The sequence below is a fragment of the Netta rufina genome (assembly GCF_964035555.1).
Source record: "Netta rufina genome assembly, chromosome: 15".
Lineage (NCBI taxonomy): Eukaryota > Metazoa > Chordata > Aves > Anseriformes > Anatidae > Netta > Netta rufina.
Window position 1 is genome coordinate 7,477,384 of NC_140138.1, and position 27,624 is coordinate 7,505,007.

At 45.2% G+C, this 27,624-nt stretch overlaps 4 protein-coding genes across 12 annotated transcripts in view; 2 read left to right on the forward strand and 2 right to left on the reverse strand.

The window, feature by feature from the left end:
- The window catches only part of RHBDF1 (rhomboid 5 homolog 1), a 36,140-nt gene extending 29,613 nt beyond the window's left edge, over window positions 1-6,527 (forward strand). For all 5 annotated transcript variants that reach the window (XM_084295930.1, XM_084295933.1, XM_084295934.1 and 2 more), the window contains 9 exons: window positions 800-874; window positions 1,145-1,306; window positions 1,420-1,520; window positions 2,270-2,333; window positions 2,796-2,890; window positions 3,865-3,940; window positions 4,462-4,562; window positions 4,799-4,952; window positions 5,767-6,527. In XM_084295930.1, the coding sequence (XP_084152056.1) occupies window positions 800-874; window positions 1,145-1,306; window positions 1,420-1,520; window positions 2,270-2,333; window positions 2,796-2,890; window positions 3,865-3,940; window positions 4,462-4,562; window positions 4,799-4,952; window positions 5,767-6,186 (1,248 nt within the window). In that variant the 3' untranslated portion in view covers window positions 6,187-6,527. The remainder of the gene's footprint in view (window positions 1-799; window positions 875-1,144; window positions 1,307-1,419; window positions 1,521-2,269; window positions 2,334-2,795; window positions 2,891-3,864; window positions 3,941-4,461; window positions 4,563-4,798; window positions 4,953-5,766) is intronic.
- A 461-nt stretch (window positions 6,528-6,988) lies between these two features.
- On the reverse strand, window positions 6,989-10,271 carry SNRNP25 (small nuclear ribonucleoprotein U11/U12 subunit 25). Of its 4 annotated transcripts, none has more exons than XR_014618887.1 (7): window positions 10,152-10,271; window positions 9,963-10,053; window positions 9,776-9,881; window positions 9,611-9,685; window positions 8,512-8,574; window positions 7,933-8,019; window positions 6,989-7,181 (listed from the first exon to the last, which is right to left on the reverse strand). XR_014618887.1 is itself a non-coding variant. In XM_084296213.1 (6 exons), the coding sequence occupies exons 1-5, from the start codon at window positions 10,257-10,259 to the stop codon at window positions 8,520-8,522; spliced, it is 435 nt and encodes a 144-aa protein (XP_084152339.1). In that variant the 5' UTR covers window positions 10,260-10,271; the 3' UTR covers window positions 6,989-7,190; window positions 8,512-8,519. The 4 variants fall into 4 exon arrangements, 1 of the variants encoding a protein (XP_084152339.1); XR_014618888.1 differs by having other exon boundaries at window positions 6,989-7,190; window positions 7,871-8,019; XR_014618889.1 differs by lacking the exon at window positions 7,933-8,019 and adding an exon at window positions 8,020-8,312 and having other exon boundaries at window positions 6,989-7,190.
- Window positions 10,272-10,278: 7 nt separating this feature from the next.
- On the forward strand, window positions 10,279-10,941 carry POLR3K (RNA polymerase III subunit K). Its single transcript, XM_084296214.1, has 3 exons — window positions 10,279-10,410; window positions 10,510-10,597; window positions 10,680-10,941. The coding sequence occupies exons 1-3, from the start codon at window positions 10,300-10,302 to the stop codon at window positions 10,805-10,807; spliced, it is 327 nt and encodes a 108-aa protein (XP_084152340.1). The 5' UTR covers window positions 10,279-10,299; the 3' UTR covers window positions 10,808-10,941.
- Window positions 10,942-11,051: 110 nt separating this feature from the next.
- GTF3C1 (general transcription factor IIIC subunit 1) overlaps window positions 11,052-27,624 on the reverse strand; it is a 42,602-nt gene continuing 26,029 nt past the window's right edge. For both annotated transcript variants that reach the window (XM_084296212.1, XM_084296211.1), the window contains exons 24-37: window positions 26,578-26,735; window positions 26,303-26,445; window positions 24,660-24,741; window positions 23,808-23,920; window positions 23,179-23,241; window positions 21,956-22,049; window positions 20,951-21,123; window positions 20,024-20,308; window positions 18,641-18,894; window positions 16,925-17,211; window positions 15,756-16,416; window positions 13,613-13,652; window positions 12,432-12,624; window positions 11,052-11,748 (exon numbers count right to left, since the gene is read on the reverse strand). In XM_084296212.1, the coding sequence (XP_084152338.1) occupies window positions 11,527-11,748; window positions 12,432-12,624; window positions 13,613-13,652; window positions 15,756-16,416; window positions 16,925-17,211; window positions 18,641-18,894; window positions 20,024-20,308; window positions 20,951-21,123; window positions 21,956-22,049; window positions 23,179-23,241; window positions 23,808-23,920; window positions 24,660-24,741; window positions 26,303-26,445; window positions 26,578-26,735 (2,768 nt within the window). In that variant the 3' untranslated portion in view covers window positions 11,052-11,526. The remainder of the gene's footprint in view (window positions 11,749-12,431; window positions 12,625-13,612; window positions 13,653-15,755; window positions 16,417-16,924; window positions 17,212-18,640; window positions 18,895-20,023; window positions 20,309-20,950; window positions 21,124-21,955; window positions 22,050-23,178; window positions 23,242-23,807; window positions 23,921-24,659; window positions 24,742-26,302; window positions 26,446-26,577; window positions 26,736-27,624) is intronic.

A 27,624-nucleotide genomic window follows, 5' to 3' on the forward strand; every position in this document is an offset into this window, starting at 1 on the left:
AGCCCTCGTGCTGCCTGCTTTCCCCCCTGCAGCCACATTGCTCCTGACATTGAGCTCTTTCAGGTGGGCTTTTGACACAAAGCATGGTGGGCTCTTCCCAGGTTCTGGCTGTGTCTGTGCTGAGAGCCCTTTTGAGCAATGTACTCCCCTCCTGGTGGAGACCAGAAGGATGCTCATGGTAGGGAAGTATTTCAAGTTAGTTAGGTTTTTGCAAGTTAGTTAGGTTTTCAAGTTAGTTAGGTTTTTAGTTAGTTATTTCGGTTTTTGCAACAGCTTCAGGATTTTGCTTCTGTCAGGAGCAAAACCGACCTGTCTGACTTTGCAAACTTTGAAGCTATTTGTAGACTTCCCACATGTTGTCAAAGGTCTCTCTCTGAGGTACACATCTCTGTAGCGCTGTGTCCCTGCTCTGTGCAGGGGATGTCCTAGATTACTTCTCACCTACAAGTCTGACAGCTTTCAGAGCACTGTCACCAGCATCTGGACGTGCATTGCTGGCAGCTGCTGCTTGTGTTTCTGAGCTGTGTGAAGCTTTCTGCAGGACCTCGGCCATCCTTGGGAGAGCATGGATTTTCCTGAAAGTGGAAGTAGCCAGTAGCAGACGATTTCAGTTAAATCTTTAGAAAAAAGTGCCCAGACCTGCTATCCTGCAAAAGACCAGTTTGAGAGAGCTGTATTCCCAGTCATCTGCTGTGGGGATTCCTGCTCCTCCTGGGAGCTGTTTTCACCAGTCCTTGCTGCTTGCCCTGCTGCCCCTTTAGGCAAGAGTTCATGGGGCTCTCACTTTCTCTCCTTGCAGGTCTTGCGGAACAGAGGAGTTTATGAAAATGTCAAATACGTTCAGCAGGAAAACTTCTGGATTGGCCCCAGCTCAGTGAGTGTCATCGGCTGGGACATTTGGTGGGCTGTCAGGGGGATACGTGCTACACTGACCTTTCTGGGGCCATGGGCAAGGAATTCCCTGGATTCTTGTTCTGGGCTCACTTCTTTGTGGCAAATATCGAGAAAAAGCCTGATGTGTGTTGAACATCATTATGCAGGTCTTGTCCCTGGCCCTGATGGGAGTTCCCACCCCAGCCTGCTCTGTCCTGATCAGTCCTTACCTGCACCTCGTTTGAGCTGAACTTTTCCATCTCTCTGCCAGGAGGCCCTGATCCACCTGGGGGCCAAGTTCTCACCATGCATGAGGCAGGACCAGCAAGTGCACAGCTTCATCAAGGCAAAGCGGGAGAAGGAGAAGCACTCTGCTTGCTGTGTGCGAAACGACAAGTCGGGCTGCGTGCAGACCTCAGAGGAGGAGTGCTCAGTGAGTGTGGTGGTCCCGTCCCTGCTGTTCCTGCAGGCTCAGGGCCATTTCTACTGATGCTTTCTCCCACCCTGGGCTTCACAGTGACACCTCTCCTCTCCCCTCTCCTGCAGTCTACCCTGGCTGTCTGGGTGAAGTGGCCCCACCACCCCAGCACACCGATGCTGGCAGGAAGCAAGAGGCAGTTTGGGTCAGTTTGTCATCAGGACCCCAGGTAGGTCCTGTTGAGCCCAGCTGCCGACCTGGGCACACCAGGGCTGCTGTGACAGTAGAGTCAGAGGTCCCAGACTAGTTCCGTGATGGACAGGGCAGCAGCTAGTCTGGACACCATGCGATGTGTGGGCTGTGATGCCCTTGCCTGCCCTGATGGCTGCAAGGGAGGCTGAGGCAGCTCCCTCCTCTGGAGCCTCCCAGGGTATGCTCATATTTGTGTTCCCCCCATCCCCATTGTTGGCTGCCCATCTACACCATGGTTCGTTCTGAGCTGTGGGCTCTTTTCTTGTCCCTCTCCTCCTCACCTGCTCCCCCAGCTCCCTGCACAGGCTCCCTCCCTGGGGGACAGCAGCGCTGTTCCCAGCACAACTCTCCCGCAAAGCCCTGGCGGCCACCAGGTGCCACAGCATACACTTGCCCTTGGTCACCATGGGCTGGTGCAGGGCTGAGACCAACTCAGTGCCCATCTCTGGGGTTGTGTCCACCTGGAAAGGAGCCAGGCAGCCTCCAGTTTGTTGCTGGGCAGTTTCCTGCTCTCTGACAGCTGCCTGTGTGCTGGAGCCGTGACCTCTGCACGCTGGAAGCGAGCTGTGGCTTCAATCAGCACAGCCTTGGCTGACCTGATATAGTGCGTTACCGCCCTGCTAGGGACAGAGGGAACCTGTGGGAGGGTAGCCTGGGGTGCAGGGACAGCTTGGTGTACCGGGGAATGTCAATTCTGTGGTTGATCTTTGCTTTCTGTCGCTGCAGAGTGTGCGAGCAGCCAGCCTCAATGGAGCCGCACGAGTGGCCGGACGACATCACCAAATGGCCGGTGAGCATCGCTGGTGGCACAGGGCCTGTGCTGGCATCTGGCATTTCCACCCCACTGTTCAGAGCCACAGCACTGCTGTTGGAAGCAGTATCTGCTGCAGCCTCCTGCTCCTTGTCACAACCACCAGGTCAGGGCTGCAGTTGCTTTGTCAAGCCAAGGCTTGAAGCCCTCCAACTCCAAAGGTTTCCCCCGTACCAGCTAAAGTCCTGCTAGGGTAATAGGATGATGGAGACTGACTCGGTCTCGGAGCTGTCTTGGTTGCTTGGCAGGGAGGGGAGAAGGTGTTGATTTAGGCTCCAACAGCTCAGGCAGATGGGGTGTCAGGCACCATCTTGCTGTCAGAGGAAGGCCTCAGGAGGCTGTGTCTGTGGGACTGGCTTCTTCCCAAGTGGCTGTTTTGACCTTCCCCGGGCAGCAAGGAAAATCACGACTGTCTAACTGAAGCCTGTTGTCATTTTCCAGATATGCACAAAAAACAGTGCTGGAAATTATACAAACCACCTTCACATGGACTGTGTGATTACAGGCCGGCCCTGCTGCATTGGGACCAAAGGAAGGTAATGAGTTTTGCCTGTATGGAGAGGGGCTGGGTAGCAGGGTGAGAAACAGAGGTCCCTTTTGGGGTTGTAGACAAAGCCGTTTGTCCTCCTTGGGCTTCCTGCATGCAGCCCAGAGCCCTGCTGGTAAGGGGAGCCCAGCAGGGTCTTGCAGACAGAGCAGGACTCAGACAAGCGCAGGGTAACAGCCAGCCTGATTCTTTGGTGTGGCAGGGTATCTCAGGGTATCAAACTGATCCTGCAGTTTGGAGGGACTCAAAACCCTGGGAATTAAATATTTCTTTTGTGGAGTTCAGTGCTTTTCCTCGGGAATGGCCAGCGTGTTCCTAACAGGCTACATTGACCCAGCGTGGTGCCTCTGAGCATTCAAGGAGCTGTCAGGAAATGACTAACTCTGGGGTTTGCCAAGAAGGAAGATGTTCTTCCTCACGTTGCTTCTCAGCTGCTAGTTGCCTAGTGCTTGGGCATGGCTTTCCCTGCTGGGAAGAAAAATCAGCGCTGCCCCAAGGGGTTTCTCTGTCCCAAAAGTCACGGCAGGACACTCTTGGCTTAGTCCCTGCCTTTCTGCGCTGTCAGCGACTGGGGCACAGGACTCCTAAGTTCAAGAGACACAAATTCCACAACCCCCAGTGTTTCTTTCTCAGCTGTAAATAGCTCAGCTTTGGCACTTATTTTGGAACCCTTGTATGCAGGGCATTAATCTAGGGGGGGAGGAAGCAGGGGGTGACTCAGACTTGTGTTTGGGAGAGGAGCAGGGGGAGAAGTGGCAGGTATGAAGAGTGGCACCTGACTGGAATGGGAATGTGTTAGTGCACCTGTTGCAGCGATGCTACAGCATGTCAAGGGCTGCATCAGTTCTCATAGACAGATTTGGGATGAGATGAGGAGGAGTGGGTGTCCAGGGACGACACTGTGTCTGCCATACATGACTGTGACCGGTCATTTCTCATTTTGATTACTTGCCCTTCTTCCAGATGTGAAATAACTTCCCGGGAGTATTGTGAATTTATGCGGGGCTATTTCCATGAGGAGGCAACGCTTTGCTCTCAGGTAAATGCAGGCTGGGGTTTCATATTGGCACTCCTGTTCCCCTTAGCAACTTGGCAAGATTTGGGAGTGACTGTGGCAGTATGGGTGGGTATCTTGTGTTCTGCCCTTAGGCTGAGTCCCACTCTGAGCGCAGGGGAAGTTGCTGATCCAGAATGTAGTGGCAGAGCTAGCTGCATCTCTCCTTTTTGGGAGACCAGTTTAGAACTTGGGGCTGGTAGCCACAAAAACCCAGCACAGGACCACTGTAAAAGCAGCAGGTGAATGCAACCTTCCTGCTTCATGGGTGAGCAAAGGGGGATGTATATTGTGCATGTGTCGAGGTGATAAATTAGGGCCTAATTCTGCAATAAATAATGGGTGGGGTCATGTGAATTGGTGTTGGAGATGAGAGTTGGGACTTGATATAGCAGGGAAGGGAAAGGTGAACCCCTTTTTCAGAGCTAGCTGCAGTCTCTGACTTTGGTAACTGGCTGTGCCAGGTGGTGCTGGTACACCTCATGACCCCTCTTTTGCTGCCCTAGGTTCACTGCATGGATGATGTCTGTGGACTCCTCCCTTTCCTAAATCCAGAAGTCCCTGACCAGTTCTACCGCCTCTGGCTCTCGCTTTTCCTGCATGCTGGGTAAACACAGGTGCAAAACTTCCAGTGCCTGGGTGGGGGAACCATGGGATTGCCATGAGGGTTGTTCTAGTGCTTTCTTCCTTGGGGGACAGTGGGGGGCTGAGGTTTGCCAGGCTGCGTTTGTTGGGAGGGATATTACAAGGCGTGGGCCAGATCAGACTCGGCGGCGAAGACAAATGAGCACATTGGGGAATTCAGTGGCTGCTGCTTCAGCTCCTGTACTCTGATTTTGGCAGGATCCTGCACTGCCTGGTTTCAGTCTGTTTCCAAATGACAATCCTGCGGGACCTAGAGAAGCTGGCAGGGTGGCATCGCATCTCTATCATCTACCTGCTCAGTGGCATCACAGGGAACCTTGCCAGTGCTATATTTCTACCCTACAGAGCAGAGGTGGGTCTCCTACAGGCTAGGGTCCTGGCAATTTGCCCTGAATACAAGTCTCTTCATACCTGTGCCTCTCCGGCAGAGAAACCAGAGCTGCACTTATCTCTGCAGCATGTGGATTGTGCAGATTTGTAGCTAGAAGTCAGCACCACACTGTCACCTAGCTGCCAAGCAGTAACACCCCCCAGAGTACCCTGGGCTTTCCAAGTGACTGACCCGTTCTGGCCGTGGGGAGATGGCTGCCTCTTGCAGTGAACTGGGAGTGTCGACCAGATGATGAGGCCTGTGGTAGGCTGGGAATTAAGATCTGTAGCTGGTGCCAGAGACCCTCCACATGCAAGTGGCAGGTAGGAGAGGGTGTGGGCTAAGACCACAGCTTGCCTTTCCCACAGATGGTCCAGGGCTGTCCCTGACCACATTCCACAGCTGAAAAAGTCTAATGTGACCATCGGTTTCATGGGTTGGACCTGGAGGACCATCTTCCAGGTCCTTCAGTAAGGAAGAGTGCATGGTGGGTGAGGGAACCAAGGAGATGGCCTGTAAAGACCTCTCCACTCTGGTGACTCAAACCAGATTCACCCTCCTTAAAATGAAAATCTGTTCTGGCCATTGATGGCCTCACACCTACCTTGGTCCTCATGTCAAACCAGGCCTTGAACCCCAGTGTCAGGATGAAGTCTCACGCTGCGGCATCTCTTTCCAAAGTAACACTGAACAAGGAGTTGGTTGAATGCTAAGTAACTGTAATGGCTGGAGCTGGCTGCAGAAGCCAGGCAAATGGCATGTGCCTGATGTTACTTCTAATGCTCTTCTTCTGCAGGTTGGCCCTGCAGGATCCCAGTTTGGGATTCTGGCCTGTCTCTTTGTGGAGCTCTTCCAGAGCTGGCAAATCCTGGCACGCCCATGGAGGGCCTTCTTCAAGCTGCTGGCTGTGGTGCTCTTTCTTTTTGCCTTTGGCCTCCTGCCTTGGATCGATAATTTTGCTCACATTTCAGGATTCATCAGTGGTTTCTTCCTCTCCTTTGCCTTCCTGCCCTACATTAGCTTTGGGAAGTTTGATTTATATAGGAAGCGATGCCAAATTATAGTTTTCCAGCTCATCTTCATTGCACTCTTCTCAGGACTTGTGATTCTATTCTACTTCTACCCCATCAAGTGTGAGTGGTGTGAGTTCCTTACTTGTATACCATTCACAGACAAATTCTGCGAGAAATACGACCTGGATGCACAGCTTCACTGAAAGGCAAAGACGGGCTTCTCGAGCAGGCACTGGAGATGGACTGTCTTTGCATTTGCTGTGCTAGTTCCATATGGACAAAGCTTCTAATCCAATGACACTTCTAACCCTGCCCGTTGTTAATTTAAACTGTCTCTTTAGCACTCGGCAGGCATGTTTTGCCTTATCTCAGAAGACTCTGAACAGAACGTTTGTGCCTTGTTCAATTGTATTGAACCTTTTCTGCTGCCATTATTTTTATTACACTAGTTTCAATACTACATTTTTAACCAGAATTATTTACTACTGCTGAGGTGGTGATTAAATGGAAAGGTAGCGTTTTAGCTACTGTTAATTGTTTTGCATAGTCTGTGGCTATGTTTGTTGCTTTATTTCACCAGTGTTGTTTCATACACCAGTAGGACGCATGCTTTTCTGGCACCCAAAATACCCAGACAGATTTGCTAATGGAAATCACAGAATCAGAAAGGTTGGAAAAGACCTTCACCATCATCTGGTCCAACCATCCCCTAATAATAGTGTCACCTACTTAACCATGTCCCTAAGCACCACGTCCAACCTTTCCCTAGACCCCCTCAGGGACGGTGACTCTGCCACCCTCCGGGGGCAACTCCTTCCAATGCCTGACTGCTCTTTCTGAGAAGAAAAGAAGAAAAGTCCTCATTGCCAACCTAAACTGCCCCTGGTGCAACTTGAGGCCGTTCCCCCTAGCTCTATTGCTAGTCACCTGCAAGAAGACACCGACCCCCAGTTCCCTACTACCTTTCAGGTAGTTGTAGAAAGCATTAAGGAGAGAAATAAGGGCTTTGAACACTTTAGAAAACTAGAGTCTCTTTAATCACAGTGCATACAACTCAGAGGAAAACATTTTGAACAGTGACTGCAAAAACATGTAGGAATTTATATTCAACTGGAGTTTGCTTCTCTGGGAAATGGTACAATCTTTTCCTCTAGGAGAGTGCTGGATCTAGTGCCTGGTCGTGGTAGAGCTGGATTCTCTGCTCTCTCTGTTAAAGAAAGAACGTATTTGAAAGTGGCGGTAATAACTACATGATGGGCTCTCTTAAATGCACAGTACTAGAAGAATCAAGTGCTGCTATAGGTAACTGCTGGGTGTGGGCACCATGGGGTAGATGGATCTCTTCTGTCATGGCACACACTTCACTACACTGGATGCCACAGATGCGGTAGCACTGAAGGAGGGAAAAAGCTACTGTGGTCACAAAGTGACAGTTTCTAACCCAGCCAGCTGGAGCCACAAATCAAAGAAATGTTTCAAAAAACTGCACTTACCACTGCTTTTTGGTGACTGTTTTTAGGTGATGAGGGGAGACAGACAATTTTAAACATGCTAAGTTTGGGATTCTTGACCACCCCTTGTGTTTGTGTGCATCACTGCAGCACGGTACCACAACTACGCTGTATACTTGGGCTACATACAGGTAAATATACACGCTTTCTGTAGTCTTAAGTGCATCAGTTGCACAAAAATACTACAGCCAAAAGTTGCCTACTGCCTTCTGAAAACAACTCAGCTCAACTCAAGATTTCCATAAACTGAGAAAATTGAGAAACAAAAGCTACATGGCACATAAGCAGAGGTGCCTTTTGATATCTCCTTCTAACTCACAGTAATTGAGGAAAATGGCTCAAAATACACCCAATGTGGAACAACAGCAACATTTACTTGTGTTTGTGTATATGCACCCGTGGGACACTTCTGTTAACTGCAGGTGCTCTGAAGGATACAGGAGCATTAGGAGCAGGTGGAAGAAGAGTCACTTGGGTATAATGAGACTCACAGGAGGATCAAATGAACTGGATGGTGGCAGTCACCTGTAACACAGAGACCTCTTCCTAGGCATTAGTTAACAACCTGCCACATCTGTGACAGTGATTTCCAGAGATTGATCAAGTCTAAAAAAAAAAAAAAAAAAGGCATGGTCCCAGAAGCAGTCATGAGAGCAAACAAAGGACTACTGTATTTAAGGATTCTCAAGACACTGGGGGAGCAGAGACTACCATGTAATGTAGGGGTTAGAGATGCACCATTCCTAGCACTTAGGTATTGCTTCTGCTGGTCCTGATGTGGTTTGTTAACCAAAGTAGCTGAATCATCATTCCCTGCCCTAAAAGAAGCACAAGCAACACAATGAGAATGTGGAAATGGACCAGAGTCAGGGTGTGAGCCTAATGTAGCCATGGACATTCGGGAATGCTCTGCTGTACAGTGGAGAGCAGCACCACAAGCTGCTGTAAGTGAATGCTAAGGCCCTGGGAAGACAAAGCTGAAGAACTGGTAGCTTGTAATGGATATTCAGGACCTACCTGACAGGTTACTTTCGAAGTTTCTTAATGAAGCTGACCTCATCCCGGTTTCTGATGCCATACCTGAACAGAGAGGTGTGCTGTTACATGCCGGTTCTCTGGAAACCACAAACTTTGAAATCCTATAGCCTCCTTTTCCCAAGGGAAGATGGACTCCTAATGTGCTCTACTGCAGGACAGTTTAAAATTCTCACCTGCATAGGCTGAACAGGATCTGATCACCTGCCTTTTTTACTGCAACACCTTCTCAACATAATGTCTGTCACCCATGGCTCAGTCTTTCAAGGACAGCTTTGATTAGGTAGGGCTGTCTTTCTAGGGACTCTCATTCCTGCTGAGTTTGTAATACTTCAGACAAGCTTTTCTTGCTGGTGTGCATGAGGGCTGATATAACCAGCACTTGCTCTATGCAGCATCTAGAGTACACAGAAGTACCTCCTGCCTCCTTGCCCTGAGAACAGGCATAGCAGTGGTTTGTCAGTGTTGTTACAAGGATTGTCTCTGATGTGTGGCTGAGCAGGCTTGCCATTCTTTCAACCCCTCCCCATGCCCTTCTACCTTAGCAGCTCTGCCACGCTCTGTGAGGGGGTCTGAGCACTGGCACAGGTTGCCCAGAGAGGTTGTGGAGCCTCTGCTCTTGGAGGTACTCAGAACCCCGCTGGATGCAGCACTGAGCCACCTGCTCTGGGTTACCATGCTTAAGCAGAGGGTTGGACTGGATGACCTTTAGAGGTCCCTCACCCCATTCTGTGCCTTCAAAAGCTCCATCTGATTTCCTTTAGTGTTTAGCTGTTCTGCAGAGTTTAGTGTGCCTGGGCCAGGGACAATGTTTGCCTGCCTTGCTGTCATCCAAATTGGACAAACACCCTCATCACAGAAAAGTCGTGGCTGAAGAATTACCCAAGGCTTTCCTGCCATGCACCTGTCCTCTGCTGGGGCCGTGTCCCACCTGCGTGAAGCTCTGCTCCCACATTTTGGAGAACCTGGCCGAGCTGTGGCACAGAGGTGCACGCCAATCCCCCACAGTGCTCACGCCTCGAGTACAGCCCGACTATCTGGGCCCACCCAGCCCTATAGATGCCAGAAGCGCCTCACTCACTCTCTCAGCTTCTTTCTATCATCTGCCAGTTTCTCTCCAGCATAGGTGAGGTGGTACGTCCTCCATATGTACTTCCTGGGGAGAAAAAACAAAACAAAACAAAAAAGGTTCAGCGGGAGCCCCGCGGGCGATCGGGGCAGGGCTGAGGCGCGGGGCGCCGCTCACCAGCTGAGGTGCTGGGCGCCGCCCTGCCGCGCCTGCCGCAGCTGGACGTGTCTCCGCAGCGCCTTCTTCAGCTCCAGCACGGTCGCGTTCTGCACCACCACCACGGCTGCGGAGGGGACAGCCCCGTCAGCGCCCCTTCGGCCCACAAACACCCCCCAACACACACAGAGCCCGGCCCCTGACGCACGCATGGTCTCGCCGTCCGCCTTGCAGACCCGCACCGTCATGGCCTGCCCGTACTCCAGCGCCACCTGCGAGCCGATCTCCTCCGGCGTCACCTGCGGGGGGACGAGCGGGCGGCGGGGGCCCTCAGGTCAACCGCGCCGCTCCCTCGTCCCGTCCCGTCCCCCTGAGCCCTCCCCAGCCCCGGCCCCACCTGCGGGGGGAGGTCGCAGAGCAGCGGGTCCTGCACCAGCCGCGCCAGCGCCGCCTGGAAGAGCTCCAGCACCTCGGCGTGCGCCAGCTCCTCCTCGGCCTCCGCCATCGCTGAGGCGGAAGGGGCGGCGCGAGGCGCGGGGCCGGCGATGTTGCTGTTCTGCCCGGCCTGCGGCAACGTGCTGGTGGCCGAGGAGGGGCCGCGCTGCCACCGCTTCGCCTGCACCACCTGCCCCTACGTGCGCAATGTGACGCGGAAGGTGCCGGGGGACGAGGGGGGACCGGGGGGAAAAGGGGAAAGGTGGGGGGGGGGGTGGCCGCGGTCGGCCCGGACCCCGCTGACCGGCGGCGGCCCGCAGGTGACGAGCAGGAAATACCCGCAGCTGAAGGAGGTGGACGATGTCCTGGGCGGCGCCGCGGCCTGGGAGAACGTGGATTCCACCGCAGGTAGGGGCCGTGAAGGGGGGAGCGGGGCCGGGCCGGGCCGGGCCTCGCCTCCCCTCACGGCCCCGCGCCCCCCGCCCCGCAGAGCCGTGCCCCAAGTGCGAGCACCCCCGCGCCTACTTCATGCAGATCCAGACGCGCTCGGCCGACGAGCCCATGACCACCTTCTACAAGTGCTGCAGCCCCCAGTGCGGCCACCGCTGGAGGGACTGAGCCCCCCCCGCCCCCCGGGGCCGGCCCGAGCTGAGGGGGCCCCGGCCTGGGCCTGCCCCGGGGCCCCCTGCTCGTGGTGCCGGGGCCGGGCTGGCGGCGGCCGCCCTCGCAATAAAGCTGGCGGTGAGTGGAAATCTGGGCGTCGTGTGGTGCTTTGAAAGCCGCTGAGGGTGAGGCTGCCGTGGAGGACTAAAAGAGAAGAGGCTGAGCCAGTGCCACGGTGAGAAATCGGTGTTCAAGAGGTAACTGTGGTTAGCTGAAGCTCTCTGAGAATACTCGGCAAAGGTTAGGCCAGGTTCAGGTGCTATGGAACCAACCCCCCCACACAAAGCAAAGGTAAAATGTTACCCCTGGAGCCTTAAGGGGAGAAAAAAAGAAGAGAGGCCTTTTTCCCCCCATGGGCAAACCAGAGAAGTTCTGTTTGAAATCTTGCAAAAGCTAGGAAGGATGCATGGAGCCCTTTGGACAGTTAGAGGCCTGGCTTGGCTTTTACAGGAATTTCTTTCAGAGCAATTATTGGAAAAACACAGTAGGATCAAATATTACCTTCAGCTTAAGATTTATTCTCAGCTTAAATGTATTCAAAAGTAAAAATAACTTAAAAAAACCCTGCTTTCTTAAAACAAAACATGATGGAGTGGAAGTTATATAGCGTTTAATCTGCATTAACGCCTGTTCTTAAGTTTAGATCTTTTGTACGTTTTATTATCTTTTATCTATTATACGTGGATAATCTGCACCCATTTATTCCAGTTAACTTCATAGGGGAACACTCTTCCCAGCCTGAGAGTACAGTCTATGGTAGGCTCAAAGTATGTTGTTGGGGTTTCACTCAGTTTGGGATTGTTTATTTGTTCTTCTATGACTGGCTTAGAGAAGAGAGACACCATGGATGGCTTTTTCAGGTGAAATCGTCTGATGCAACCAAGAGCTTCAAGACCCTGCAGAAAAGTTCACACATTTTAGCTTAAGCAGTTGCAAAAACAAACTGAACAACCCACCCACCCCCTCAAATGCTATTCTACATTTAGTGTTCCCAGAAACATGAGGCAATTTATACCGAGTGGTTTCACTTCCAGCCCACAGGAGGACACAGCGATGGCAAAGGGCATGGCAAAGATTACTGCACACCAAAGAAAGTTCAAATAGCTGGATATATCCTCATTTGTCATTTTGCTCATCAGCTACTGTATCTCTTGAGGATAAAAGCCTTTCAGTGTAGCAGTTGATGTCTGAATAGTAAGAACACACTTTCAGTGACAGCTCTGAGTTACACGTTGGAGCTGGTATAAATGTACCAGGATTCTGAGTCAGCACCTGTTAATGGGTAGGCATTTGTTCCCACAGCAACACCCAACAAGGCAGTCTGTGTGCTGTATGTGCTGAAAATACCTGCTGCATATTCAGGGATCTTACACAGGGAAGCATTCAGATCTACTGGCACTTGGTATAAGACTACAGATAGAATATATATAGCTCTGTATAGGATTTCAAAACCAGTTCTCACCAGATTTATTAATAATCAAGTTGTCACCCATTTTGCTGGGACTTCAAGCGAAGTAGGTGCTGACTCTTACTGCAGAAGCTTAACCTAACAGGTTGACACAGCTGATGGTTCACATACCTGCAGTATCTCCAAGACAGCAACGGGCTGCAGGACCCCCATATAATGCTGCAGCAGCAGGTCTTCTGTTATGCCTGGTTTTGTCATGATGTGATAGAGCACAGCTTCCATCATTCCCTTACATACAGGTTTATTTAGATTCCCATCCACAATCCTCCATGGTCTCCCGATGAAGCAGACGTTCTCACAGGCCCTGCAAAAGACAGTTCAAGTTCAGCTCTGCCAGCTGCTACTTTGAATGGAAACTGCTGGCTGCATCACAATGCCTCTTCCATCCCCCTATACTGGCAGCCAAGGCAAAATGCTTGCAGGTTTATCTTTATCTCCTGATTGTGTGCAACTGTAACCAACCCTGTCCTTAGTTCTTACTAGGTTTTCCCAAAAAAAATTATTCTAGCTAGATTTCCTATCATCATAACTTCTATGTAACAGTGACTGGCCCCAAAGTGAACACAATGTTCAAGGTGCGGTCTCACCAGCGCTGCTTGCAAGGGGACAGTCACTTCCCTAGCCCTGTTAGGTAACAATCTGTGCTATTTCTAATAGAAACCAGGATGCTGTTGGGCTCCTGGGCACACTGCTGGCTCACATTCGGCTAGCTGGAGGTCAAACAGCAGCCCCCAGGTCCTTTTCTGCTGGGCATCTTTCCAGCCACTCTTTCCCCCCACATGTACCCACTGCATGGGGTTGTTGTGACCCAAGTGCAGTACCCAGCACATCACTGATGATCAGCAAAGTTTTGCTTCACCTGTTTGCATTACTTCTGTTATCCTCCAAAAGTTGCCAAAGACTTCCTTTGATCTGCAACATACAGCAATGGTACTCAGCCAGGAAACCAAACTGCTCATTTTTAGCATTTTGGATGCAAAGGCTGGACCCTGCATTGTAATTCCCACTTTCCATATTGCAGAGTTTCTCTATGCCTTTCCTGGCCATGCAGAAGCTGAGAGTCACTGACACTGGACTTGTGAATTAAAATTCCTGTTGTTCCTCTGATATTGGGGAGCACACATATGAACACATCAACAACATTAACAAGAACAATGGAGGAAAACATGGGGCTCATCTTCAGTCCTCTCAACCCACCAGAACATAAAACTAAGGTCTCCAAAGCATTTGCTTTCAGAAGTTATTTTGGTAACGATAACTTCAGCTGTTCTGCAGATATCTCTGTTACTCACCTGTCCTTAGCTGCCTGGGATAAGTCTGTCATAGAACAGTCTGAAAAGAAAACAAACACATAGTTTTTAAGTTAATTAGCCCAAACTTTATATGGTAGAAGGAAAGTAAAAGGCAGCTAAGCTGTAAAAGGCAATGGCTTATGCTAGAAAATAACAATCAAACTAAGTGGTGTGTTGTTCTTTGTTGCATGGGGAGTACCATGATTCCACTCTGCCTTTATCTGCCTGCAGCACAGCCCTTGTTCCACACTTGTTCTCACAACCACATCTGTCTGCTCCAGCCACACTTCTTGTGGTTTTATTCCAAAATCATAGCAAGAAGTTTTATCACTAAAAGTCTTATTACATGGCTGAACAGCAGACAATTCTATGTGCTGAAAGAACCAAGTTTCACCCTATGCAGGGTCTCAGCTTGCAAGTGCTCACGTGGGTTTGGGTTTGTTTAATTTTATGCTGCTGGTAGTCATACTGAAGTTGATCAGCTGTCTGAGTAACTGTACACTTAGGATTTGAGAATGCAAACTCAAGATTTCAGCATGGTTTACCTACAAAATGAAGGTTGTCACTGCAACTTCCACGAGCTGTTATGGCATGGGTTTTAATTACACAGTTACTTAGTGTACATACCTCTACCACACCCAGAGGCTAACAGCTTTGGCATAAGCACATGTAAACCCTTCAGCTGTGCTTCATCAGTTAGGCCGCTAAGAACTCTGCACTTGGTTGCAGCTACAATTTTACCCTTCCTATGTTAAAAGCAGTAGAAGTTAAATCCAAAATATCATTTTAGCAGTTCTTAACATGAAACTACTGAAGTCTTAGCTACTTAGACAGCCCAGAGTCTATTTCTTGCAAGAAAGCTCCAATTAAACAATAGTCAACTCCCAGACCCTATGGATCAATCTGCACTGATTCATATGGCAGGCTGCAACTGTAAATGCAGGGTAAGGGCAGATTTTGGCAAAATGCCACAAAGACTGTTAGCTTGTGATTCAATCTGAAATGAGAGCTGGTAGAAACAAAAACAAAAGAACCTCTGCCATCAACCTACTCAATGTAAATCCTGGCAAGGACTACTAGCTATTAAAAAAAGAAAACTGGAAATAAAAAGGACAGGAAAATGGAGTCAGATTGGGTCACAAAAGAGGCTATTAATCTTCACTGGCATGTCCTGCATTCTGGTGAATGGTTTAATGACTTCACAGCTTTCAGTCACAGGCATTCTAGTTAAAGGTACACCATAGTGCTGTGTTTTCTAGATTTAAAAATGTCTCATCTTTGGAGTGAAGCCAGAGATGAGAAACTTCAGATCTAAATATATCGTTGGAGAACATTAAGACACTGATTGTCTTGCTCTACTCTGCACTGGTGCAGCCTCACCTTGACTACTGTGTGGAGTTCTGGGCACCACAGTACAAAAAGGATGTGAAACTGTTGGAGAGTGTCCAGAGGAGGGTGATGAAGATGGTGAAGGCACTAGAGGGGAAGATGTATGAGGAGCAGCTGAGGGCACTGGGCCTGTACAGCCTGGAAAAGAGGAGGCTGAGGGGAGACCTCATCGTGGTCTACAGCTTCCTCTTGAGGGGGAGTGGAGGGACAGGCACCGATCTATTCTCTTTAGTCACCAGTGATAGGACCTGAGGGAATGGAGTCAAGCTGCAACAGGGGAGGTTCAGGCTGGATATCAGGAAGAGGCTCTTCACGGGGACTCCTCAGGGATGTAGTCACTGCACCAAGCCTGTCAGAGTTTAAGAAGCGTTTGGACTGTGCTCTTAGTCACATGGTCTAAAATTTTGGGTGGACTTTTGGGTGCCAGGAGTTGGACTTGATGATCCTTACAGGTTCCTTCCAACTTGGGATATTCTATGATTCTAAGGAAATGGGTTTCTAAGGAAAGCACATTTCTGGACTAGGCATGAACATTCCAGGCACAGGCACAGAAAGTAATCTGTCACATATCTGAAACCTCCAATACCTTTCAGATCAACTAGCACAGTGCCCCTTTGTGAGAAATGAAAACTTCTCTTAGTGGGTATGGCTTCATAAAGGATTAAGGGTTTGCTTATAAAATGGAGCTACCTGTTTGGGATCAGATGACAACGAGCTAGCCTCTATTTCGTGGATGTAGAGCACTCCTACATACCTTTAGAGGCCTCTGGGTTCTCCTGCAAATGGGAAACATCATCACACTGCTCTTTGGCTGAGTGTTCAAGGCTAGGGGTAAGCTTGTTGTGGTCAGTGCTGAAATCATCATTTTCTACTTCCAGCTCTTTGTCCTCAGAACAAGGTTTGTCTTGATCCTTGTATGCATCCACATTCACAGTGTCTGGAGCACACAGTGGGTGTTCAGCTGTATGTTCTGATTGTCCCCCCAGGGAGCTTGCTTCCCCGTCCGTGATCAAAGGGTTCTTCACGGTAATAGGATCAGTAACATCTGCATCAAAGTTACTTGCATTTGCACTTTTCAAACCACTCTGTGAATCCTGGCAGAGTTGGTTACCATCTTGAAGAACATCATTTTGAGTCTTGCATCTCTTTTTTGGGGGTTCTTCATCACAGAGATTTTTTGTGTCTGTTTCCAGCTGTTCCTCCTCTTGTGAACATTCCTCTCCTTTCTTTGGTCCTGACAGCAGGCAATCCTGTTGTACATCTGAGAGAGCAGTGTCTGCACCTTGCTGACCAGAATCATCTGGTTTATTTATCAGACATACTGAATGTAATAGCCATGGCTTGGCAAATATAATTGCAACCAGTCGTACAGTATAGCCTCCTACTTCTAAAACCTGCTGCATTTCAATTAGGTCCTATGAAAAAAAAAAAAAAAAAAAAAGATCTCAGGAGCTTACAATGGAAAAAAAGGCATTATAACTAAGTATCATGGAATCGTCATATTTAAGTAGCAGCAAAGAGGGAGAGCTTAGTAGGTTATTCAATTTCCTGTCCTGTTGCGCTTAAGTTGAAAAGATGTTCTGTACCTTAAACTTCTCTGAAATTGCAAACCAAGACATTTTTGTTCAGCTTAAATTAAGTTAAACTGTAACTGGGAAAGAGTACTTTGCTTCCAGAGGTGAATGTTGACACCTCTAAGTTTCTGAAAAAGTTAATTCCTATCTTTGATTAAATGCTGCTTTAGATTTTGGCCTTACTATGAGACAAGATTTCTATCATGCTATTGGTATGTTATCTCTTGCCTAATACAAATAGCTTTGTTCAATTTATATTGCTTCATACCATCTGGAAGATTGTTCTATTCAAGAGGAATTCTAGGCATGCAGACATTAATGTATGGAAAACAGCTGGCTGTTAAACCACCTGAATGTACTGCTGCAAGTTCCTGGTGCGAGCAGGTTCCACCTCTTCATAGCTGCAGAAACGTTTGCCCAGGTCAGCTGTGCAAATCCCGAAGTGGGAAGTGGCTTCTATTGCATTACGGATCTCCAAAACAGCAGCTGTGTCTCCGGGAGTATAGCCATAGCATTCTGTACACTCACGAAGGAAGTGATCAACATCATACTTTTCGTCTTGGACTTTTATCAGTCTAGTAAAAGTTTCAGGAAGGCAGGAGACTCCCACAGCTGTGTTATCAAGCACAGAAGAAACTGCAAAGCAAATAAAAAACAAGTGTATAAGCTGTGATGTATTGTTATTACACAGTGTACTATGGAAAGATAAATATTCTGAGACAGACAGATTAGAGGTGTTCTAGACAATTCCAATTAAAAACAGAGCTCAGCTTTCCATGTTCATTACTGCAGCTTCCTTTTTCCTTTCTGCCTTACATATTTGTGTCTGAAAAGGCCTGTAGATGTACAGCAAGCTGGTTGGAAAGGGCCTGTTCTCTTAGCAAAGGGAAGTATCACTGGAAGACAGTGTAGACTTTCTGGAATTCTCTTACACTGGGCCACCTAAACTTAATTAACTAGTTAATTAACTCAGTTAATTAGTTAATTAAGTTAACCTCATTAATTAGTTAGCCCAGCTCTCCAGCCTGTCCAGGTCTCTCTCACACTGAAAAATCTGTGGCAGCAAGCTATTAGCCAAACAATGGCATAAACTGCGAGTTCCCAGTGTTTTAGTACAATCAGTATAACAAGCATCTCTGTTTGGGGACAGGTCTGTCACTGCACCAAAACTCACCCCCCACTGTTATAAGTATTCAGAAGCTGAAGCAGCACAAAACCGTTTTTCAGTCTCGGATGGTTAGGTGGCAGTTTTGGCAGACCTCTTATCTGCTCCCTGCCCTTTTATCTGCAGGTTTCCTTTACATCATGCACTGACAGACACTTACATGACAGCTGCACTTCATTGACAGCCAAGGAAAAATAAGAACTGTAATGAGCTGTTAGCTGAGCAGAGCTGCAGGGCATGTGTGGTAGCAGAGATATGAGAAATAATTTATATTTTACCTCTATCACAATAACAATAGGAATGGGCAGGGACAGCACTAGCCCTTCCCACTAAGAGCTAAACAGCTACAGGCTTTCCTGGATACATTTGCATTACAGCAGAAAGGAAGACCTTCAGGAAGGAAGAGTGCCGATAAATTGCAAATATTCAAGCTCTAAATGTTATCAACAAGTTTAATTACTGTAGCTAAAAGGCCAGAGATTGAACACCACTATTTCAGTCACTTGCAACAGACAAGTAAAAGTGAATTTCCATTCAAGGAGCTCTGAAAGATTTTTTTTTCCTCTTTACAGAAAAGAAACCCTGGGTGTAAGGTAGCATGGTACTTTAAGTTACTGGGGGGAAAGATAAACTTCAGGAAAAATGGAGAAGAGAACAAACATCCTATTTTGATAAACAATTTCATGCAACATGAAGTGCAGCCAAGGACTTGTCACCAACCACCAAAAGGTGCCTTTAGAAGTCAACTACTTGTTTGTATTCAGTCAGGAGAGAAAGCATTACAAGGCAAACTGCATGTCTAATGAAAAAAGAACATTCCTATTAGGAGGCTTTGTTCAACTCAGAAAACTCATAAGCTGAGGATTTATCTATCCTGCTCCAGCCCATCTGTGAACCAACCTGGAGAGCTGAGTCTTCCCGGAACTGGTGTACACCGCAGCTTAACCTTCACCTGGCAGGAATTGACCACGATATTGTCACTGGGACTCAGATTGCGCATACTGACGATTCCAGGGGCATAGTAGCCTCTCATCAGTAAGTAATTGGTATGAGATGCTTGACGAGCTTTTACTTCTATTCTCCGTTTGCCTCCAGAGCTGTCGTCTAAGTCGTCATCCTCCTCTTCCTCCTCCTCAAGTCCTTCTTTTCCCAAGCTACAGCAAACAGAGACTGTTTGTTTGTTGCCTTTCCCCCTCCCAAAATAAGAAATTGACTCATTACAAGGAGTACAGCAAGAACACATGCTATTCTGCATTCCAGTGGTTAGTCATGAACAGCTGTGGGTACGTCCATAACAGGCTTATTTGAAGTGCTGAGAACAAACAACCATAAAAAAACAAAATCCAGTGAAGGTCCACAGTGAAGTATAGACTGTCTTTTTGTGAACATCTGAAATGAACCCCACATATCTCAATCTAGAGATATGGTTCAGAGGTTCAGCGCAATCTGAGTGCTGAACCTCTGAACTTCTGTTCTTGGCTGAACAGCAGCTTCATCATGAGAGAACACCTCTCAGAGCACAAAGGCTGAAACCGTAAGTGTCTCAGACAGGCATGAGGCATGTCTGTCTCATAGCGTAGGGTTTATTTTTAAAAGGAGAAAAGCATCACAGACCAAACACTTCAGTTATTTAAAAAAAATAAAAATAAAAATAAAAATTAAAAAAACAAACAAACAAACAAACAAGAAAACTGTAGACAACCTCAAAGTAGAGAAAGAATAGTTGTAACAGCAGCCATGATAGATTTCCCAGGAACAAATTTAGTCAAGTCAACACTGTTACTTTCCAGGACAAGAAAGAGCCATTCTGGATAAACGCAAAGCAGACAAGGCTCTGAACAACTGATCTAACCCTAAAGTTGTCTCTTGTTTTAAGCAGATTATGCTAGAGACAACCTAACCTAGGTTCCTTCTAATATTTTCTGAGATGGCTTAGACCTGAAGTACCATCTCTTAAAACATATTAAAACCAAAAAGGAAAACATCATTTTGAAAAAAATCTACTGTGAGCATATCAAAACCGGTTGGAAAACTGAACTCAGGTACCTCTACTCACAACTAGGAGTGCCAAGAGAGAGTTTCAATTTCAATGGTATTCAATTGCTGCAGGTTTAAAAAATAAAAATTAAAGAACAGACAACACACAGAACAAATACTGTGGAGCCAGGTGTCACTGATAAAGAAATCCTAGTAAATCTTTCTTAGTCCTTGAAATGGGAAGATAGCCAACTTCATTCAAGTTACCCCCAAACCTTATTTACTAATAAAAATAACAGTGCTTACCTTTTTATCACTTCATTTTCTACCATAGTGCTGTCCACCACAACTATCTGTTCTGGGATTCTCACATTCACAGATACAAGTCCCAGGGAGAATAGGGAAAGCATTGTCACACAGTGACCACCAGGTCCATCCATAGGAAATGTAATCATGTCTTCTGATGCTTTGCTTTCTTGATCTTTAAAGGAGAAGTTATCTGGCTGGTCTGATTTTTCTGTGTCCTTGAGCTTCTCGAAGAACTGAAAGGACTCCGTACAGATTGTACTAGGAAACCGCCATGTAAAAACTCTGGACAAAAGAAAAGAAAACAAACAACCAAACAAGAAAAACAATTGGCAAACCATAAATCTTTCGTAGTCTGTTCTTACAGTGTATAGATTTCAAATCAATAGTACACAGAGCAGCCAAATAGTTAAAGTGCCATGCTAGAGCTGATGACCAAGTATCCTCTACATCTGCTTTCACAGTCCCTTTACTAGGTCCAGAAGAGCAGGCATTTGTACACCATGTAAAGGTCAGGTACTATATAGCAAATATAAAGGAACAATCTCATCTCCTGCTTGAGCATTGACTGCATTTATAGCTAACTGCTCTTCCCTGCCCCCCGACATCCAGGGTACAATACAGCACAAAATAATTAAGAGACGAAAAATCTTTTCATCACATCTAGAACTTTGGTGCTACCTCCCCTCTCCTCTGCACATGTCTTTCTGTAAAGGCTCTTCAGCAAACTTGTCTCTATTCCCTGCATGGTCCCAATTGCTAACTGAATGAAGGGCTAACATACACAGATGGTATCTTTATCTTTTGAGCTTCAGCTGTTATGGCCGTTTGTTTTTTTAAACTCTAGATACTTCATGTGTATTCTCCATGCCAAGCATACCAGACTTGATTCTTCTTATTTGCTCATGCATATACAGTGACACCCACCTGTAATAACTCTGAGAGAGCTGATATGACATGGGTACAAAAGGCAAAGCCCGGCTTTTCTTTGGACCCAGCGTATGGTTTACTCGACGGCGATTGACCAAGCTTCTCTTCTGACACTCTAGGAAAGCCTTCACAAGAATGTCATCCCGGTACTCCCGGTACAAACGAAACGTCTGCAAAAAACACCAATGTAAAAGACAGTTTTAGCTCAGAACCCACTGGTAGGCTCACCTACTTGAGGTTTATATTAACTAAATGAACACTGAGCTACAAGCCAGAATGTAAGTGATATATATAAATTCACTTAACTACACTATTTGTTTCTTTTATTGGCTTCCAGGCTTTCTGAAGTAAATGCCAATTAAATTAACTAAATTCTGTAGGACACTTAAAAGTGAAAACGGGATCAGTCTCCTACTAGAATTTACTATGTAAAGCACATTCATTTGCACTGTATCTGGATAGATTCTTCCCATCATTTTACCAGGCGGACATGCTTCCACGAACTTGACTTTTTAGGCTCCATCTTGCCTGTTGATATTAAACTCCTTTGGAACTTCTAACTTTATTTTTGAAGTGTTTCACTGATAGATGATACATTTTTGTAATCTCCAACACTGAAGGAGAGGTTGACCAACGCCAGTGTCAGCTGGATACTAGGACTGCCTTTGTGGCATCTCCTCCAGAGCATAATTTCAATTGCCCAAGCAGGCACTAAATCATGATACAGTTTGACCCACTGGAATTGACATAGAGTTCATTTCCTATGATTTTCAGGGATTGCTGCAACCTTACATCTTGCAATCTCATCCTCAGCAGAAAAGCACCATATAGAAGAACTGCCTGGAAAACATAATTTCTCAAAAGCAGAACAGAATAATCCCCACAGAATGGATACAAATCTAAGTTTCAGGGTTTCTTGTCTCCCATTTGAAAAGACGTGACAAGGTAAAGAAAAGCTCTTTAGGACTGTATGACCAGTAAGGATTGGTTTAGATTTTGTACCTGAAACGACTGGCAAGATTTCATCTGGTTATCCGAGAGTGCCAAAGTGCTCTGAATAAGATTCTGTAGCACTAAAAAATGAATATCGTAGACACTGAAAAAAAGAAAAAAGTGTTTATTTATGATGATGATTTTTGAGCAGGAGATACCAAACTACTGAATTAGCACAAAAATAGGCCAACTCAATCACTTGCTTCTTTGGATATAGATTTCTAAAGATGTGAGATCAGCTGAGGATCATTAACGTAAATATCGTTAACATTTCCTTGACACTCCACCCTGAATTTTTGGATCAGTCCAGATAACCTGACATAAAACAAAGTTATTTTTGGTAACATCTCCTCCTCTTAAGGTACAGCACCCATATGGAAAACATAAATGTTATTATAATGGTAAGAGACCACCAGAATGACAGATTATTGTCTTAGTTGAGAATATTCATACAGGAAAGACTGTCTTATTTCACATTCCAGAGAACTCCTTGCCAGTAAATAGAACTTCTGCTTCCACCTCTACCCATTCCGTAAGACTCCTCCTAAGACTCCTCTGGATGTTTATAGGTTAACACAGAGAAGGTGCTTCCCAAGTACAAAAGTCTTCTGCCAAAAGCCACTTTCCAAAATATATCTGCATTTTCTGCCAGCGTGAGACCTGGGCTCATCTGACAGTCTTGCCCTATCTTTTGTCTGCACATGAGCCATAATAAAGTAGATTTTCGTAGAGCAACCAAGGATTCCCAACACAGTCTTCAAGTCAAGCACTTCCTTAGTGTTCTGCAATTTCCAGACACCTTTTTTCCATTTCTTTACAAGTTGAGAGGTTAGATTTGTAGAACATTGCAAAGCATTTCAGGAATGATCTTACTACTTCCTAAATTCTGGTGAGGACAGTAAGTGGTAAAAATTTCTTTTGAGTTGTAAAGGAGATTTAAAAACTTGGAGATAAAAATAATCACAAAGATACTGAAAATTCAGGTTTTCCCAACGAAGAAATTTTGAGAAGGTCATTGCTGCTGTCATTCTATTTATCAAATCCACGATCCATGTCAGAGATACCTGCAGGCTTTTAAGCGTATTCTTATACTTAGCTTTATATTGAAAAAACAAACAAACAAACATGAAAAACATACTGAATTAGATGACTATATACACAACTTTCACAGATGTGAGGGCTGACATGACCTTGGAGTCCCAATGGAAAAAAATAGTGCTGATGTTACTCACCTACTGAGACTATCCTCTTTTGTGTTTTGGTTTGTATCTTCTCCAATTGCCAAAACTCGAAATCTAAATAAGTGAAGGGAAAACACCGTGACAAAAGTAACATGTTTTATGCTGAATCTGTGCCATACAGAGATCTTGATTTCGTATCAACTGTGAAATGCAGAGGTTAACCACAGCAATTGCTAATAACCTAAGTACTAAAGCAGTGCAAGGGTGCTCTCTGCTCCAGCAGCCCTCAGCATAACTGTCAGATAAAACACATGCATGGGAGCCAGTACAGAATTGTACAGATTTGGTATTTTACTGAGTTCTCAGAATTTCAGTTGCCATCCACAGCATTTCAATAACATACAGCTTTTCCCAAAGTAAAAAAAAAATAAATAAAAGTTACAAAGGTGCTAAATTTGTTATCATAAAATTGTTGAGACCCATATTTTCAAACTCATCTCCAAGTAATATTCATCAACAGGGAGCATGGGGAATGCTACACAATACTAAGCGCTCTTTGGTATTACAGTTTTAGACAGCAGCATTGAAATGATTTAGCTGAATAACCAGCAACAAATTATGATACAAAATGAAGCCAGTTGATCTGGAAAATGGTAAAGGAAAGTCAAAATCACCATTACCTGGAAAAGAGTTCCTGCAAAGTATCAGGAATCTCAAGGTTGGGATTCCCCAGTGTCGAACTGAATTTCACTTTCAGTCTTTCCACAAACTGCTTAAACTCTGTTGCACAAACCTTTAAAAAACAAAGAGAAAGAAATTGAGGTTGGTAACATTTCTGAAGAGTCGGAAAAGACCATTTACTTTCAAAGTGTTGATGGAAGATTCTGGTAGAGATAGCTTAGTATTGAATTATCAAGTCAGAGAAATAGTCCAACAGATGACAGAATTCATTAAAAGCTCTGTAAAGACTGCTGATTTTCTCAAAAGTTGCAGGTTCTGTTTGTAATCAGGCTCACAGCTACAAGCAACCCACCATAAAGACAGTTAAAAAAAAATTAGACACAACAGCATAAGATCTCTTGCTGGAGCTTTGTTTAGGCTTCTGCTTAAGTATTTTTTTCTCCTTATACCCTTCACAGTCTCTAACATGTTCTACCTCAAATCAGTTTGCACAATCACTTTTTGAAGGACACCTGTTAGACAAGGGGCTTAGAGGATTAAAAAAAAAAAAAGTCAGTGTACATGAGTACACATGAAGGATTTTTACAAACAAACACATTGAAAAAACAAAAAAAACCAATTTTGTTGTGCTGTTTACATGCCTTTGTAAGGCTGCCTGTGTCCATCTCATTCCCAAATAGCAATGATGCTACATTTTTACAACAATGCTATTTTTAACGTAGCAAAGAGCACAAGAGAGATAAGAAATTAAATCATAGTGCAAATACTCAAGAAACGAAATCACAGTGCAAGCACTCAGTAACCCAAGCAATGCAGGCACTCTATGACCTTTCAGATTATTTCACTCCTACCTGTGGATCTTCATAGTTATTTTCTCTATTCATGAAATCATCAATGAGGGCTTTATCTTGGTAAACCTCAGCAAGGCAAACTCTGCAACAGATACAATTGAAGACATCGTAACTGGTTGAAATTCTCTCAGTCTAATGCTGCTCAGAGAAATTAAACTATACATGTCATTTACAAAATAGGAATAAAGGAAGAATTCTGCCTAACTTACCACATACCTAGATTATCAGTGCAATCAAACCACCTCATCTTCATTTCACTACTTCACATGGGCTGTGATAGAAATGAGACCTGAATAATAAACCTAAATTTCCTTTAGGAAAAACTTCTATGCCACAGCCCATACACAGTGCAAGAATAGCACCCATGCAAGTAATTTTTTTTTTTTTTTGAATATTTCGTAAGGAATGCAAGAAAGTAGAGCAGAATAGGAAGCAGAGGTATTCTGTGAGGGACGAAGGGCTGAAAAACTTAAGTGAGACAGCTTGGTTCATCTGAAAGAAGATACCAAAGTGTAAGAGTTACTTGCCACTGTTACTTCTAAATCCCTGTATCTTTACTTAAGAACTGACAATCAAATTGAGACATTAATAACCCAAACCAGATTCAACTTGTTCTTTCAAGCATGTTTGTCTCCTCTGTCTAGAAGAAGACGAGTGAACAGTAGAGCTAGTTACTTTAAGTATGTTAACCCTTTTTTCCTAGTTTGAAAAAAAGCAATTATAAATTTTTCTAAGGATCAAACAAGATGTATGTAACTGACAATTGATCTTTCCTTTTACAGAACTTTTGTCTTCACAAAGGTGTAATAATGGATCAAAAAAAAAAATTCCATTTCAATCAGAATCCTCTTATAACAGATACCAACAGGATACAGATTGGAAAGATGGAAGAAGTGGCTGCGCAGAGTGATACCTTTTTTGTGTAATCTCCCAGCTTGAGAATTTGCTTAAAAGGGAAATTCCTGATCCACAACAATGTCTTTACATTTATAATGTCTTTAATACTCTTCAGTGGATTTTTCTTTCATTCATTTATCTCGTTACTTGCTGAATTCATGTAAACTTTATTATCTAAAGCATCCTGTGTCAAGGAGTTCTAAGCTCAACTGCATGTTTTATGAAAACCTACCATTATTTTAAACTACTGGCTATGATCTTTATGCAACGTCTTCAGTTCTTATATCAGTTAAGTAATTGTTCCTTCTTAATAGCATAAACATGTCAGAGAACCAAAAAATCATTTGACATCTCCCCTCAGTTCTCTTTTCCAGGCACACAAATCCTTTTACAGTATCTGTTTCCATCCCTAATTATACTTTGCACTCACCTCTAACTTCTCAAATGTACCGTATCTTCTTCTGAAGTCATGGGGAAAAGAAGAATAAGTGGACACAATACCAGCTAACATCAGAAGTGTACAGTACTTTTAAGATGCAAGTGCACTACTGATTTACATACCAACATATTTCTTGTGCTATTCTTTATGCCATTGATACGTCTTTCCCCCTGAAGAGACAGATTTGGTAGCACTAGGGTGCAGAAAATTGGAAATTTATATTCCCATGAAACAAGATAAACATGGGAGCAGCGCATCCCTTAGTTTCAGAATTCAGCTTATACCTAGAACACAGAAACCTTCTTACTTGTAATTAAGGTAAGTCTGGGGATTTCTGACAATGTAACGAGCTCTTCGTCCAACAGAATGGGAAGTTTTATCAAGGGACTCCTCAAAACTGGCATGCATGATATCCCGAACTACTTGCCATGGAACAAAGGGTCCTTTTACCTACGAAGAACAGAAACATTCAGAGTTAAACTTCATATTTTATGTACACAAATAATGGTTAGAACCAGGAAGAACTCCTAGGATCAATGAAATGTGTTTTCAATACACAGACCCATTAAATAGAGGCCCTACCTTGGCATTTAGCACATGACTAGCAATTCGGCACAGCATGAGCAAGCTGTCTTCTTGCACTGTCCAGGTGACACGCAGACGTGTCATTCTCTGCAGAGCACTCTGGTCAGCTTCGTCATGGTAGCGGAGCCTTTTGCTTTTTTCTACAGAAGTTTCCTCTAAAATCCAGAAAAAGACAATTATCTCAGCACTACGTATTATGATGAATTCAAACTCTTATCACAAACATTATAAATGCTAATGTGCAACTTCAAGGAGCAAAAGCCCAAATTAGAGACTCAGTGGGCTAAATACGCTATCCTTGCTTTGGAAAACATGGCTTAAATCAATGAAGAAATGGGTTAAAAAATCCACAAACAGAATTTGACTGGATATAACTCAAGTTCTTTCCAGTATTATGTTTCCATAAGATGTAGTACAGCCAGGCTATTCACTATGACACACTGCAAGAGAAGTGCATTGTAACCAACAGTGAAGCATCAGATGTGTCAAATGTATTTTAATCATTCTTTAATCTGTAGAAAAACCAAAAACACTAGAGACTATGCATTCAGCCAGGTGTATGCATGGTAAATGGTTATAATGTACAACTTGGAAAAAATGCTGTAACACCAAGCAGGTGCTTTAAACAGAAGAATGGTTATCTGTTTTCCTCAAATGTCATTGTTTTAATTTACATTGAATTTTTCTTGAGACTAAGGCCTGCATGAGAATAGGAAACAAAGCAGCTTGCCTTTGAAAGATATCCAAGGAGCAAGCCTGAAACATTACAACTGTATTTTATATTTAAGAAGTTCAGACCGATGTTTGTTGTGAATAAAAGCACAATGCAGCAAAAATTTTTAAGAAGGAAAAGGTGCTCACTGTGGCTAGTGTGAAAAGCAAGCAATTAGGCTTTTAGTTCCCATCAGTAGCTTCTCAGCCAATTCAGAAGACAACAGATGTTTCTCTACTGTTGCTGTTTGATTTATTACCTTATCCTTGTGAAGATTAAAGTAAGAGATAAAGTCTGACAGGAAGAAATTTTGTTAACTACACACTTAATGC